The 13,975-nt window shown below is 38.9% G+C and overlaps 1 protein-coding gene across 1 annotated transcript; it reads left to right on the top strand.

The window, feature by feature from the left end:
* The first annotated feature begins 421 nt into the window (after positions 1–421).
* Positions 422–13,570, top strand: LOC306860650 (E3 ubiquitin-protein ligase TRIM39-like). Its single transcript, XM_079402460.1, has 7 exons — positions 422–566; positions 993–1,828; positions 2,795–2,884; positions 4,498–4,731; positions 11,227–11,374; positions 11,923–11,949; positions 12,064–13,570. The coding sequence occupies exons 2-7, from the start codon at positions 995–997 to the stop codon at positions 12,594–12,596; spliced, it is 1,866 nt and encodes a 621-aa protein (XP_079258586.1). The 5' UTR covers positions 422–566; positions 993–994; the 3' UTR covers positions 12,597–13,570.
* Positions 13,571–13,975: the final 405 nt, after the last annotated feature.

Below are 13,975 nucleotides of genomic sequence, written 5' to 3'. Positions count from 1 at the left end.
GTAACATTTACTAGTTGCACAATTGTTAGTTGAAATAAAAATTACTTGACAAGTGATATTGATATACAATTTCTTGTATTTTCCCACAACAAATATTGGAATGGTTTATTTCACTCTTTGTTTACGGTTTCATTATTTGCGGCGGAGTTGTTTGATTTACATATACATTACAAAAACCACAAAGGTGAAAGTACCTTAATGTGTTTAACTGGAAGTTGATGTCACTGTCACACCATTAAATCATATGATGAAAGTGAAAGTGAAGTGGCATACTGCCAAGTGTGGTAACCCATACTCGGAATTCGTGCTCTGTATTTAACCCATCCAAAGTCCACACACACAGCAGTGAACACACACATACCATGAACACACACCCGGAGCAGGTGTGCATGATCAGGATGCATTCATGATTATGGGCGGCACTGCTGTATGACATCACTGCAGGTGAGTGAAAGAATTCAGTGAAGGTGAAACTAAATTGAACAGATGAGCTGAAAGTTTTTTGAAACAACAACCTCTATATTTAAACACTGAAACTAGTGATCACATCTGATATTCACTCACAGGTAAGTGATACAAAAGGTTAATTGTTTGAAAAATATACATTTCACCCTTTTTGTTGTTGTCTTCCATATATAGAAGGAAACTTGTACTGTGGTAATGTTGTTGTAAAGACCTGTGTCATACACATTATATTCAGTTTCAGTATTGTAATTCTAGTTTGCACAGAACTGATAATCAAATATTTTGACAAACACTTTGGCTAAAAACAGCAATTATTAGTTTATTTTTTTATGTACGATCTCTGTAATTTCAACTCTAAATATAAAATTACCTATGTTTTGTCACATTTACTGTATGCAATTAAACAAGAGCAAGGATATAAACGCAAACTTACTTTCAGTTTTACCGAAAGGGAAAATACACAAAGTTAACCCACAAGTTAAACCAGTTTAGAAGACTGAATACTTATATTGTCATTACGCATTCAGGCATGGCATCCTCCAGTGGTCCACTAAATGAAGAGCTCCAGTGCTCAATCTGTCTGGATGTGTTCACTGATCCAGTCACCACTCCATGTGGACACAACTTCTGCAGAACCTGCCTCAACAAGTGCTGGACAAACACAGAGACCTGCTTCTGTCCAACCTGTAAAGAAACATTCACCAGAAGACCTGATCCCAAGATTAATACATCCAGGGGTGGTGTAATGGGGAGGGAGGTTAGGATGATTCAAAGGGACCTGGTCAGAGAGGGAGGCCCCGGAACGCAACCTCTACTGAGGGGGACAAACCAACCCCTGCTCCTCCGAACAGGATCTCTACCGCGGGGAACAAACAAACCCCCGGTTCCGCTCCCCCGATTTCGATCTCTAAGGAGAAAAAACGAACCCCTGCTCACCCGAATGCAACCTCTACCGAGGGCCCAAGTCGATATGTTATTCAGGGGGCCCAGAAACCATAGTGGTGACCCTGAATACAATGCTGAGAGTGTTGTGCAACACTTTAAGGAAAAGCTCAATCTAGGAAGATCTGAAGTGTTTTGTAACATCTGTGATGAAAGAAAACAGAAAGCTGTGAAGTCCTGTCTGACGTGTCAAAGCTCTTACTGTGAGACTCACCTGGAGCCTCATCACAAAGTCTCATCTCTAAAGAAACACAAATTGATCAACGCTGTGGAAAATCTGGAGGATTATATATGTCAGAAACACCAGAGACCTCTGGAGCTGTTCTGCAGAGATGATCAGACGAGTGTGTGTCTGTCCTGCACTGAAGGAGACCACAGGACTCACAACACTGTTCCTATGGAGGAGGAGATTCAAGAGAAGGTCACACACATAATATAGACCAAATTAAATGCTTCTTTCTTGTGTGTTGACATGTTAAAGAACATGTTCCTTTTTAAAACAACCAAAGCCAACAGGTTGATTTTGTTAATTTTTCAAAATACAGCATATTGCCCTCAAAATTGTCAGACATGGACTAAGGGGCTTTCATAGAAGATCTTGTGGTGCGCACCTGGGTTCGTTTGATATCAGAGTTCGGATAATGTAAACGCTGTTTTCTCAACTCGGGTGCGCACCTGCGAACAGTACCCGAGTCCACCTAAAAAGAGTGGTCTGGGGCACGGTTCATGTGAACTCCAGTACGGTTCGCTTTTGATGTGAATACAGTCTTACTAAGTCATGAAAGTGAACCACTATTAATGATTTATGAATTGGACAAAATGTGTATTTATGCATTTACTCACTCGTTTTCCTGATAAGCATGACTGACACACTGCAGCAGAAAGAATATATGTCTAATTTCTGCTCACAGAAACCGACTCCCATGTTCTTTTGAACCCTTTTCATTACAGTCCTGACAAACAGACAAATGTGCCGTTCTGTGTTGGTGCTTTGGAAATTAATCAAAATTTAAAAAAAATCCAAAGTATAAAAATGAAGCGAGCAAGCATCCATTAATTTTGCCGACTTCTGCATAGTCATTACCGAGTAACGGGTAAACAGCTGCCACTCTGATGACGCAAACGTACAGTGGTTCAGAACGAAAAAACACATTATGAATACAAACCAGTGGGAACAGTGAGAGGGGGGGGGGAGCAATCGAACTCGAGTTTGGACCAGGCAATCAAACCAAGTGTGAAAGCACCCTAAAAGATACAAAACAACCATTTTGAATTGACAGGGTCTTTATAAATGGTTTCCAAAATCAATATTCAAATAAAACCTTTTGTGAAAAGATGGAATGCTGAATTCAGTCATAAATGTCTTCTTCTGCTTATGTACAATCAGCTGGTTCAGAAAAAGACAGACATTCAGCAGATGATCCAGAACAGAATGAAGAAGATTCAAGAGATCCAACACTCAGCAGAACTAAGAAAAGTAAGTGGAAGTTAAAAAATGTCAAATTAATTATGCATTATAATACATTGCTCAAAAAAATATATATATATGGGGACACTTAAAGCACACATTTAATCAAGTTTAAAATCGTATTTACATTGTTATTTGTTGAGAACAAAATGATGTGACAATTGTCAATGCAAACCAAATTCATCAACCCAATGAGGGCTGGATTCAAAATCACACTGAAAACCAAAGTATTTACAGCCTGATTGAATTTACATGAATTTAATCAAAGCCACTTATGATGAAATTCAGTAGTGCGTATGGCTCCCACGAGGCTGTATGTCCTGGGGGAACTATTCTCAGACCTGGATCAGGGCATCAGTGAGTTCCTGGACAGTTTGTGGTGCTACTTGGCGGATTTAGATTCTCTGATACATAAAGTCCCAGAGATCCTCAATTGACAGGTCTGGTGGAACAAGAGGGCCAGTCAATGGCAACAATGCCTTTATCTTCCAGAAACTGCCTACATACTTTGGCCATATGAGGCCGAGCATTGCAGCAGGAGGAACCCAGGGCCCTCTGTACCAGTGTAACCTCTGAGGATTTCATCCTGTTACCGAACAGCAGTAAGGGTACCGCTGGAGCACATGGAGGTCTGTGCAACCCTCCAAGAATATTCCTCCCCACATCACTGACCCACCACTAAAACAGTCATGCTGGATGATGGTGCAGGCAGCATAACATTCCCCACAAAATCTCCAGACACTTTCATGTCTGTCAGAAGTGCTCAGTGTGAATCTGCTCATATCCATGAAGAGAACGGGAGGTCAATGGAGGACAAGACAATTCTGGTGTTCTCTGGTAAATGCCAATTGAGCTGCACAGTGCTAGTCTGTGAGTGTAGATCCCACTACAGGATGTCAGGTCCTCGTGCCACCCTCATGAAGTCGGTTTCTAACATTTTGGTCAGAAACATGCACAGTAGCCTGGTGGAGGTCATTTTGGCGGGCTCTGGCAGTGCTCCTCTTGTTCCTCCTTGTACAAAGGAGCAGATACTGGTCCTGCTGCTGGGTTGCTGCCCTTCTATGTCCCTGTCCTGCTCTCCTCGTGTAACAGCCCATCTCCCAATATCTCCAAAACTAGACAAATCAGTCAGGAAAGATAAGGAGAGAGCAATTGTCTTTGGCATTCCAAGCATTCCCTGTTTGGAGGTTCTCTTGCTGTTGCCTCTCCAGTCACATTAATTTGCACCAAAGCAGTTGAAACTGATTCACAATCACTTATGCTTCCTAACTGGACAGATTGATATCCCTCAAGTTAAGCTGGCTTAGTGTTATACAGTACCGTGATGATTAAGTGCCCCCCCTCCCTTTTCTTTTTCTTTTTCTTTTTTTTGAGCAGTGCATTTCAGTATGTTTAACACAGGTTCTGAATTAAATGGATAAAACAGATTTCACATGAGGTCTGTAGATGATGAGAGCATTTTACTATGATGCCCTCGGAGATATTGTGTTTTGTTTCTTCTTATAGGGAGGAATGACAATAAAAAGCACTTGACTTGTCTTGATTTTCATTTTTGAGTGAACCCTTTAAATATACTTATAAACACATAACAGATGAGCATGATAATTGTCCTCATTCACCAGAATAACACAGAGAAAGAGAAATCTACCAGTGTTGCGCTCTTCACTGATCTGATCCGCACCATGAAGAGATGTCAGTCTAAGCTACTGAAGATGATGGAGGAACAGCAGAAAGCAGCAGAGAAACAGGCTGAAGATCTCATTAAAGAGCTACAGCAGGAAATCACTGATCTGAAGAAGAGAAACACTGAGCTTGAGCAGCTCTCACACACTGATGATCATCTGCACCTCCTACAGGTCTGTCAACATCTGTCTTATCTCTGAGAATGTACATGTTGATTTTTCTCAGAGCAAATATATGCTGTGCTTTGCATGGCAAGATGGCACCGTTGTGTCTGTGGTTCACCATCTAGTGCTTGGTCTGGTGTCAAGTTTGTTTATTTTATTTTGTTTAATGTTTTATTTGGCACAGAGCAACTTGGCTGGTATTGACCTACTACTGTCTATCTCGTTTAAACCTACAGGTCATTTAAAACAAACAATGCCCAGTACAAAACGGTTCTCATTACATTTCCCCACCCTTACTGATGAAGAGTTTTATTATTAATGATTTTTGTCTCTTCCTGTGACATGGATTTTTTTTATTTCTTACTGAAACTTGGCTCAGGACTTAAGCCCATTTTCTGAACTGTTATCAACAAACTAGCTAGTCACGACTGTTTCCCGAACACAGTCGCATCTCTGTCGTTTGAACCACATTGGTTCAACAACATAGGACCATTGTTAATGATGTCACACGCATGTGGCGGATGAATAACTTCTGCTATTTAACTGATTAGAGATCTCTAAGATGCTGCTGTATTGAACATGGCACCTATCCTGACTAATTTACTATTTTTTGTTCCCTGTCATTTTGCTTTATTTGATGTTTGTTTCATCTCGGGTTCCCTCTTACGTCATACTCCGGGGTTCCCGTAGGCATTTATCCACATGCGCACGGAGCTTACAAATGCAAAAATACATAATTAAAATGCATTTTATATTTAGATAGAATGGAAGATACAGATAGTACTGCATGTTAGCTTGCTTGTTGTGCCCAAGAGCATATTTATTTAAGCCCATATATCTTACTAACAAGAAACTATGCTTCTAACCACAGTTTGAGAGCTGTAGTTCCAACCACGTTTATGATGCTGATGGCGAATGTTCATTTTAACTATGGTTTTGGGAAACACCGAATCATTTAACTATGCTGGTAACGACAGAACTTGCGACCATAGTTAGCTAACGATGCTTTTGGGAAATGCACCCCTGGTCAGTACTGCTTAAATTCGAACACACCTAATACCGTCTGCTGGACTAAGCGTGCTCTCGTTGCGTGTACCTATTTTAATTTTCACCACCTGCAAACTCACAAAGTTCATAAAAAGCACTTTACCTCCCTGTTGCTCCAAGTTCGCCCTCTGCTCATTTTGTTTTGGACACACCGCTCGTTCAGTGCCATCAAAACGTATAGCGTTGCATCTTGTCATTACTTCCTGTTTTTGGTTCGTTTTAGAAGTATTTGGTCCACGTTGCGTTCATATATCATCCGAACCACACCAGAGTTCGTTTGGAAGCGGACTGAGACCGATCTTTCTAGTGGCCTCAGTCCGCTTGTTTGGAGCGCACCAGGGTTCGGATGGCAGCATTCACACTTACTCAAACGAACCACACTAACAGAGCAATCGCACCAGAGTTCATTTTATTAAAACCAAACATGACAAGTGTGAACACACCATAATTCTCCTTATACGACGGGCCGGGGTGGAGGTCTAGCTTCTATTTATACATTTATTTGAGTTTGCAGACTTTGGGGAATTCATACTGAAAATGAGAAATTTAAGAAAATTTTAATATTGGGAGATTTCAGTATTCAAGTTTGCTGCACAGCTAAGGAATATACAAACTTACTGTATGCCTTTGGCATAGCTCTTCAGGTCAATGTGCCTAACTCATCAGCATGGACATTCACTTGATCTAGTGTTATTACATCTTTTTTCTCTCTGTGACCTCGAGGTGTGTGAAAACTGGTTCTCTGATCATGAGACTGTTATGTTTACTGTTCCATGTGTATCTAATGCTTCTAATCCTATTACATATCCTCACCGGTCTCGGCTGATTACTTCTCACCGGAAATGCATTTTCATTAGCTTTCTGAGAAGCCAATCTATCCCTGGATGATTCTCAATCTGACCTGAGAGCTGAGAAGCTCCTATCTAAGTTTCATTCTATCTCTGCATATATCTTAGACTCGGTGACCCCTTTAAAGACTTCACAACAAAAATCTAGGTCTGAGCCCTGGATAGATGACACCATCCGCTCAGGCAGACCTGCAGACCTATGAGTTTCTTTTGAAATGCTAAAAGATTTGTTACAGAAAGACGTGAAAGCAGCAAAATCAAGATTTTTCAGAAATCATCAATAAGAACTGTCACAGGCCGAAAAGTCACTTCAATATGATCAACGCTCCTATCAACCCTTCTGTTTGTTCCCTGATATACAGTATCTCACAGAAGTGAGTACACCCCACACATTTTTGTAAACATTTTATTATATCTTTTCATGTGACAACACTAAAGAAATGACACTTTGCTACAATGTAAAGTAGTGAGTGTACAGCTTGTAAATTTGCTGTCCCCTCAAAATAACTCAACACACAGCCATTAATGTCTAAAACGCTGGCCACAAAAGTGAGTACACCCCTAAGGAAAAAAATGTCCAAATTGGGCCCAAAGTGTCAATATTTTGTGTGGCCACCATTATTTTCCAGCACTGCCTTAACCCTCTTGGGCATGGAGTTCACCAGCGCTTCACAGGTTGCCACTGGAGTCCTCTTCCACTCCTCCATGATGACATCACGGAGCTGCTGGATGTTAGAGACCTTGCACTCCTCCACCTTCCATTTGAGGATGACCCACAGATGCTCAATAGGGTTTAGGTCTGGAGACATGCTTGGCCAGTCCATCACCTTTACCCTCAGCTTCTTTAGCAAGGTAGTGGTCATCTTGGAGGTGTGTTTGGGGTCATTATCATGCTGGAATACTGCCCTGTGGCCCAGTCTCTGCTACAGTATGTCACAGTACATGTTGGCATTCATGGTTCCCTCAATGAAGGAATGTAGTTCTCCAGTGCTGGCAGCACTCATGCAGCCCCAGACCATGACACTCCCATCACCATGCTTGACTGTAGGCAAGACACACTTGTCTTTGTACTCCTCACCTGGGGCCTCATTTATAAAGAGTGAGTATGCTCAGATTTGATCATAGAGTGTGCGGGCGCTTAAATCCACGCAAACGCTCATATTTATAAAAAAGGTCTTTGACGTGGAAAAGTACTTACCGCCACGTCAAAGTCTGAGCAGGCTTACGCACTTTTCCTTGTGGCAAAGTCGGAGTACTGCAGCTATTTGAACATCTAATAAAAGCTGTGTACGTGCAAGCACCGAATTCATCATAAACAACAAAGATGCTTTTTCTAAAAAAGGGTCAGTTCTGACATTGCTTTGACAATCTGGTGCTTCTGAATTAGCGACTGTAAGTATGTTTTGTTATTAGTTTAAGTATTTGCTGTTGACTATTCAAATGCAGAGTTATGCGCAGTGTAGAGTAACGCATTGTGTGTGTGTGTGTGTGAGAGAGAGAGAGACAGGGTCACATCACAGTGGAGTCAGCTGTCTTAACCACAGCTTGTGTACTGCAAATACATACGAGCATCATCACTGTGCCGTTTCCCTCTCGGGCTTGAACTGATGCTAAAACGTACGACATTATTAACTGTCTTTATATTTACTTTGAAAGCTGAAGCTCATGATTATGGTAAGGGGAGTTACATTTCCGATGTGTGCTTGTGGTGTTCGGCCAATCACAATGCACTGTGTCAGCTGGCCAATCAGTGCAGACTGTGCTTGTCGGAAGGAGGGGCTTTGTAGAAAATTATGCATTTGAGAGAGGCAGGGCATAGAGGAACTACAATAATGTACAGTATTTAAAAAAATTGTTTTTTGAACATTAAAGCATGTCAACATTTTCTGTTACACCAAACACACAAAATAATGATCTTTAAAAAAGCATCATATGACCCCTTTTTATGCTATAGCATGAAGATAAACATGGCGGATTGTGTGCGGCTCAATCAGGGCAGTGTCTCGGCTAGATTTACGGCAGTGTCAATCAATAATCGTGGGTGGGGCTTGTAAAATGTAATGTCACACTTTACGGATTCTGTGATCGGCTTGCTCTGAGATGCTGCTAATGATATATGGAGATTAAAAAAAAGGAGCGGGTGGATTTTTATCATTACATGTGGTTGTGTACACACACTGCTAAAGCACATTTATGTCCAAACAACATGTGAAAGTAAATTTTGCATAATAGGTGCCTTTTAAATATGTGGCTCCAGTATCACTATCAAAGCATCAAAATCCTTTAGTAAACATTGAATTGCTCATGATAATCCCGCAGCTCCTTGATATAGTAGTGCACTGGATTGGTTTAGATCTTATTCTACTAACAGATGTTTTTCAATTAACATTGGAGAGCACTTTTCTAGTGATGCTTTTTTTTATCATGAAGGGTTCCTCAGGGATCCATTTTGGCTCCCATTATTTTTTCTTTATGCATGCTACTATCTTTTTGTTCTATCTTTAGGAAATATGGGCTGTCATTCCATTATTATGCTGATGGCTCCAAAGTTTATCTGCCCTTAAAAACTCTCATGGCCTGCTTGTCAGATGTAAAGGCCTGGCTCGGCTGTCTCTAAACTTTCTGCATTTCAATGAGAGTAAAACTGATGTTATTGTATTTGGACCTTTAGATTCGATTAATACTCCCAAAATGAATCTTGGTGTGCTGTCTTCTTGTCTGAAGACGTGGTTGAAAAAAATAGCTTGTTTTTTAAATTTGAAATCACTGAAATTTGGTAAGCAGATAAACCTGATGGTGAAATCATCCTTTTTTCAGCTTTGAATGTTATCAAAATAAAGTCATTTATGTCCTTAAACAATTTTAACCCATGCTTTTATCTCTTCCAGGCTTAATTATTGTAATTCTCATTATGCAGCGATTAGCCAATCAGCTCTGTGCCTGATTACAGTTAGTTCAAAATGCATCAGCCATACTCCTGACTGGTGCTTAAATATGGGACCATATCACTCCTATTTTTTTAATTTTGAATACCAACACTGTTTTCTAGAAATCGCATACTGCTACTTACTAATGAATGAAGCATATTTCATTAACTTCACACACACACACACACACACACACATATATATATATACACGCACATATATATATATATATATACATACATACACTATACACACACACACACACACATTATATATATATATATATATACTGTATATATTATGGCATGCCATTCAGGAAAATTTGAGTATATAGAATGTAATGAAACTTGAATATATTGAATGAAAATCTGAATGTATGGAATGAAACTTGAATGTTTACTTTACAATGTTTATATGGTAATGTGTTTTAGACGGTTGCAAGAATGCATATTTTATCTCCCTCATGAACTTGAATGAACAGCCTGCAAATAGGAATTCCGGTGTATTTCGGTCTTGTTTCAGGGATTCCAGTTACAGGAAGGAAAGACTAAGGACATTATTTGACCTATTATTCGTAAATAGATTTTACTATCAGGATTATTATAGTTAACTAGAACCATAAAAAGTATGCGTTAGGCCCTGATGAGCACAGAATTAAGCTCTATTTTGTTTCTTTTTGCACTTAAATTGTCAAAAAACACACAATTATGTCAAACTGTCAGTTTAGTCATGTATTCAAGTAACAGTTGTGTGATACTTAAATGCTTAATTAATGCATTAACCAAACTCAGTAGATTTTAGTCTAATAAATTTACTGTATTTTTAGTAGACTAAAACAATTCAAATGACTAAAATAAATACTAAAACTATATGGTATTTTAGACTAAAACTAAATCAAAATGCTGTCAGAATTAACACTGTGTGTAATGTCTGAGATGATGGGGTATCAAGATGATAGGATGTACACTCAAAACTGTTTGCATTGTTTGGAATATGATCAGCTGTTGCCAAACGTTTTAAATCAACACAGTATTGGAAAATTTGAGGAAATTACATTATTAAAATCATTCAATTCAGAAAACTATTGCTCTGAAAACAAGGATATAACTAGCTACAGTATATTATTTGAGGGGCAGTTGTGGCCTAATGGATAGAGAGTTGGACTTGTAACCCAAAGGTCGTGGGTTCGAGTCTCGGGCCAGCGGGGATTGTAGGTGGGGGAGTGAATGACCAGCGCTCTCTCCACCCTCAATACGACGACTGAGGTGAGACCCTTGAGCAAGGCACTGAACCCCCAACTGCTCCCCGGCGCCGCAGCATTAGCTGCCCACTGCTCCGGGTGTGTGTTCACTACTCTGTGTACACTTGGATGGGTTACATGCAGAGCACAAAATCTGAGTATGGGTCACCATACTTGGCCACACACCCCTTCCCTTATTTTTCATTAAATACTGTCAAATTTGCATTTTAATTCCATACACTGCAACTTTCATTCTATATATTCAAACATTCATTCAATATATTCAACTTTCATTCTATATATTCAGACTTTCTTTCAGTATATTCAAACTTCATATTATAAATACCATAATTTCCTGAACGGCATGCCATAATATATATATAATTTTTTTTTTATCACAAATTTTTTTTTACATGGTTAATTGTCCTTTCTCCTGCTGTAGATGTACTCATCTCTAAACAGCCATCCACACACCAAGAACTGGACTGAGATCAGTATCGATACTGATGTGAATGTGCTCCCTCTGTATAGAGCTCTGACGCAACTGAAGAAAACACAAAAGGTTCTAAATAAAAAACTCAGTCAAACTGGTATGTGAACATCAAGCACAGTGTAGAAAAACATTTACTGTTGGTCCTCTGAGCATCAGATTTTCAAGAAACTTAACATATAACTTCAGAGTGACCATATCTCTACATGTACACATTTTTGGATATTTTGTACTTTGTCCACATACAATATATTTGATATAGCAGTGATAAGTTACTTACTAATTCATAAAAAATATTTTCTAAGTTAGTTATTTATAGTGTACACAGTAATTGCTAACAATAACAAGTGTTCATATTATATACATACGGTATATATATATATATATATATTTTTTATTTTTTTTTGCATTGCCAAATGTTAGATAAACCAGATGTATTTTAGTGTGTCATAGCTGTAAAAAAGAAATTGTGGTATTTTCCCAATTAATCTCTTGTGTAATCTATCTATTGTGTAGATTCTATAGGGTTGATTTTACAGTAAATATAGGTATAATGTTTGTGGGGAAAAAATAAAAATCTCTTTTTTTTTCATCTGAATTAGTCCTATACAGAATTCATCACATTTATATTGTCATCTGTATCCACAGGGTTGAGCTGTGTACAGAAGTATGCAGGTATGACACCATTTTCTCCAATACACTTAAAATAATTTCTAAAATAATCTGCTTTATATACACATGAAAATGCTTGTTCTGAAGTTGATTGATAATGTCTAATCTCTCATCTAGTGGATGTGACTCTGGATCCTGATACAGCACATCCAAAACTCATCCTGTCTGATGATGGAAAACAAGTCAGTCATGGAGATATTAAGCAGGACGTCCCAGAAAACCCAAAGAGATTTGATGTTGGTTTGTGTGTTCTGGCAAAGGAGGGATTCAGTTCAGGGAGATTTTACTATGAGGTGCAGGTGAAGGGAAAGACTCGGTGGAGTGTAGGAGTGGCCAGAGAATCCATTAACAGGAATGGGGGCATTAGCCCGAGTCCTGAGGATGGTCTCTGGTCTATGTTATCGATTAATCAGAGCCAGTATATAGCTTGTGATAATCAAGCAGTCGCTTTCTCTCACAGAGAAACCCCTGAGATTGTGGGAGTGTTTGTGGATTATGAGGAGGGTCTGGTCTCTTTTTATGATGTGGGCTCCAGCTCTCATATCTACTCTTTCACTGGTCAGACTTTCACTGAGAAACTCTATCCATATTTTGGCCCAGGCCTTGATGATGGAAGAAAAAACCCACTTATAATTTCACCTGTCAGCTGAAACAAAGTGATTTCGCTGAAATGTGAAACGTAAAATCTGAACTACTGGGCCATGGAAGAATTCCTACCGGGTGGCGAGAAAGTTCTGGGGACTGTTATTTATTGTGCGTAAATTATATTTCTAATTATTCTGTATTTTCGTTGTATGTGATTGATATCGAGTAGCAATTTGACGATTTCATGTTAAATTAGTAAATAAAAGATTGCTCTGATCTGTCATATAGACTATTAGGGCTTAAACAGATCGCAGTTGATCTGTGATATACGGACCAGGTCCAGACCCCATCGTTCGGCATGTGATTCGCAGATTAATTTGCCAATTTGCATGTTCAAGCTATTTAAAACCACAAGACGAAGAAACGAAACACAACTCAATGCGTTACTCGTGCGCTGTTCTCGCACACACCCGAAGCGCGCACAAACATAGAGACGTGTTTCAGACAGCACGGCAAATCGATTTGATTCCTCTTTCATGTATACCTGCGTTTAAGACACAGTGGTGTGAAAAAGTGTTGGCCCTCTTCCTGATTTTTAATTTTTTTTGCATGTTTGTCACACTTTAATATTTCAGATCATCAAACAAATTTAAATATTAATCAAAGATAACACAAGTAAACACAACATGCAGTTTTTAAATGAAGGGTTTTTTTTATGAAGGGAAAACAAAATCTAAACCCACATGGCCCTACGTATACTGCATTAGACTAACCGAGACTTGTCACTGCACTTAAATGTTATTGCTCTTGTGTTGGTAATTTGTTGTTCCTCATTTGTAAATCACTTTGGATAAATAATGAAATGTTATGTAAACGCAAATTTTCAAAATTTCCAGTGTTCTGCTAATTGCATTGTAATGAAATTTCTGAAGTAAATTACTAGCTCTCCTCCCCAACTGTCAACAATGATATTAATTTAAAATGACTTAAAATGTGAACTGAGTTGAATAATTGATTCTGTAACCAATAAAACTTAAAATCAAGTAAACGAAATGGCTTACTATTAAATATGCAAATAAACATTGAAAGGTTTTAATCTCATGAACATCTACTTACATAAACAATGATAATAAGGATGAGGATAAAACATTAAGAATGTTTAGTGTTGACTTGCATCAGCTTTATATTAAGTATATTATTATAGTGTAGATCACTCTTCAATCTAGAAATACTCTTAAAAGACAATAAAAATGCTTGTATACTTTGGTTTGAGCACAATATCAGTGAATCGGTGCTCCTGAGTGAACCGACGGCAGTCCATCAGTACCAGGAGCTTTGAGAGCCAGAGACGGTAGGAACAAACTTCTCCATCACAGTAACCGTCGGAAGCTTCTCCGCATCACTTACAGACAGAACATAAACTTACTGGATTTTCACTCTTTAA

Source organism: Barbus barbus (assembly GCF_936440315.1).
Source record: "Barbus barbus genome assembly, chromosome: 41".
NCBI lineage: Eukaryota > Metazoa > Chordata > Actinopteri > Cypriniformes > Cyprinidae > Barbus > Barbus barbus.
The sequence above is the reverse complement of the archived record's forward strand: the minus strand, read 5'-3'. Positions and strand labels throughout refer to the sequence as shown.

Bases quoted from the DNA above. Each gene is read 5' to 3' on its own strand.
- LOC306860650 (XM_079402460.1), top strand. From the start codon at position 995: ATGGCATCCTCCAGTGGTCCACTAAATGAAGAGCTCCAGTGCTCAATC. The intron at 1,829-2,794 runs GTCACACACATA...ATGTACAATCAG, and splicing joins AGGAGGAGATTCAAGAGAAG to CTGGTTCAGAAAAAGACAGA. The intron at 4,732-11,226 runs GTCTGTCAACAT...CTCCTGCTGTAG, and splicing joins ATCATCTGCACCTCCTACAG to ATGTACTCATCTCTAAACAG.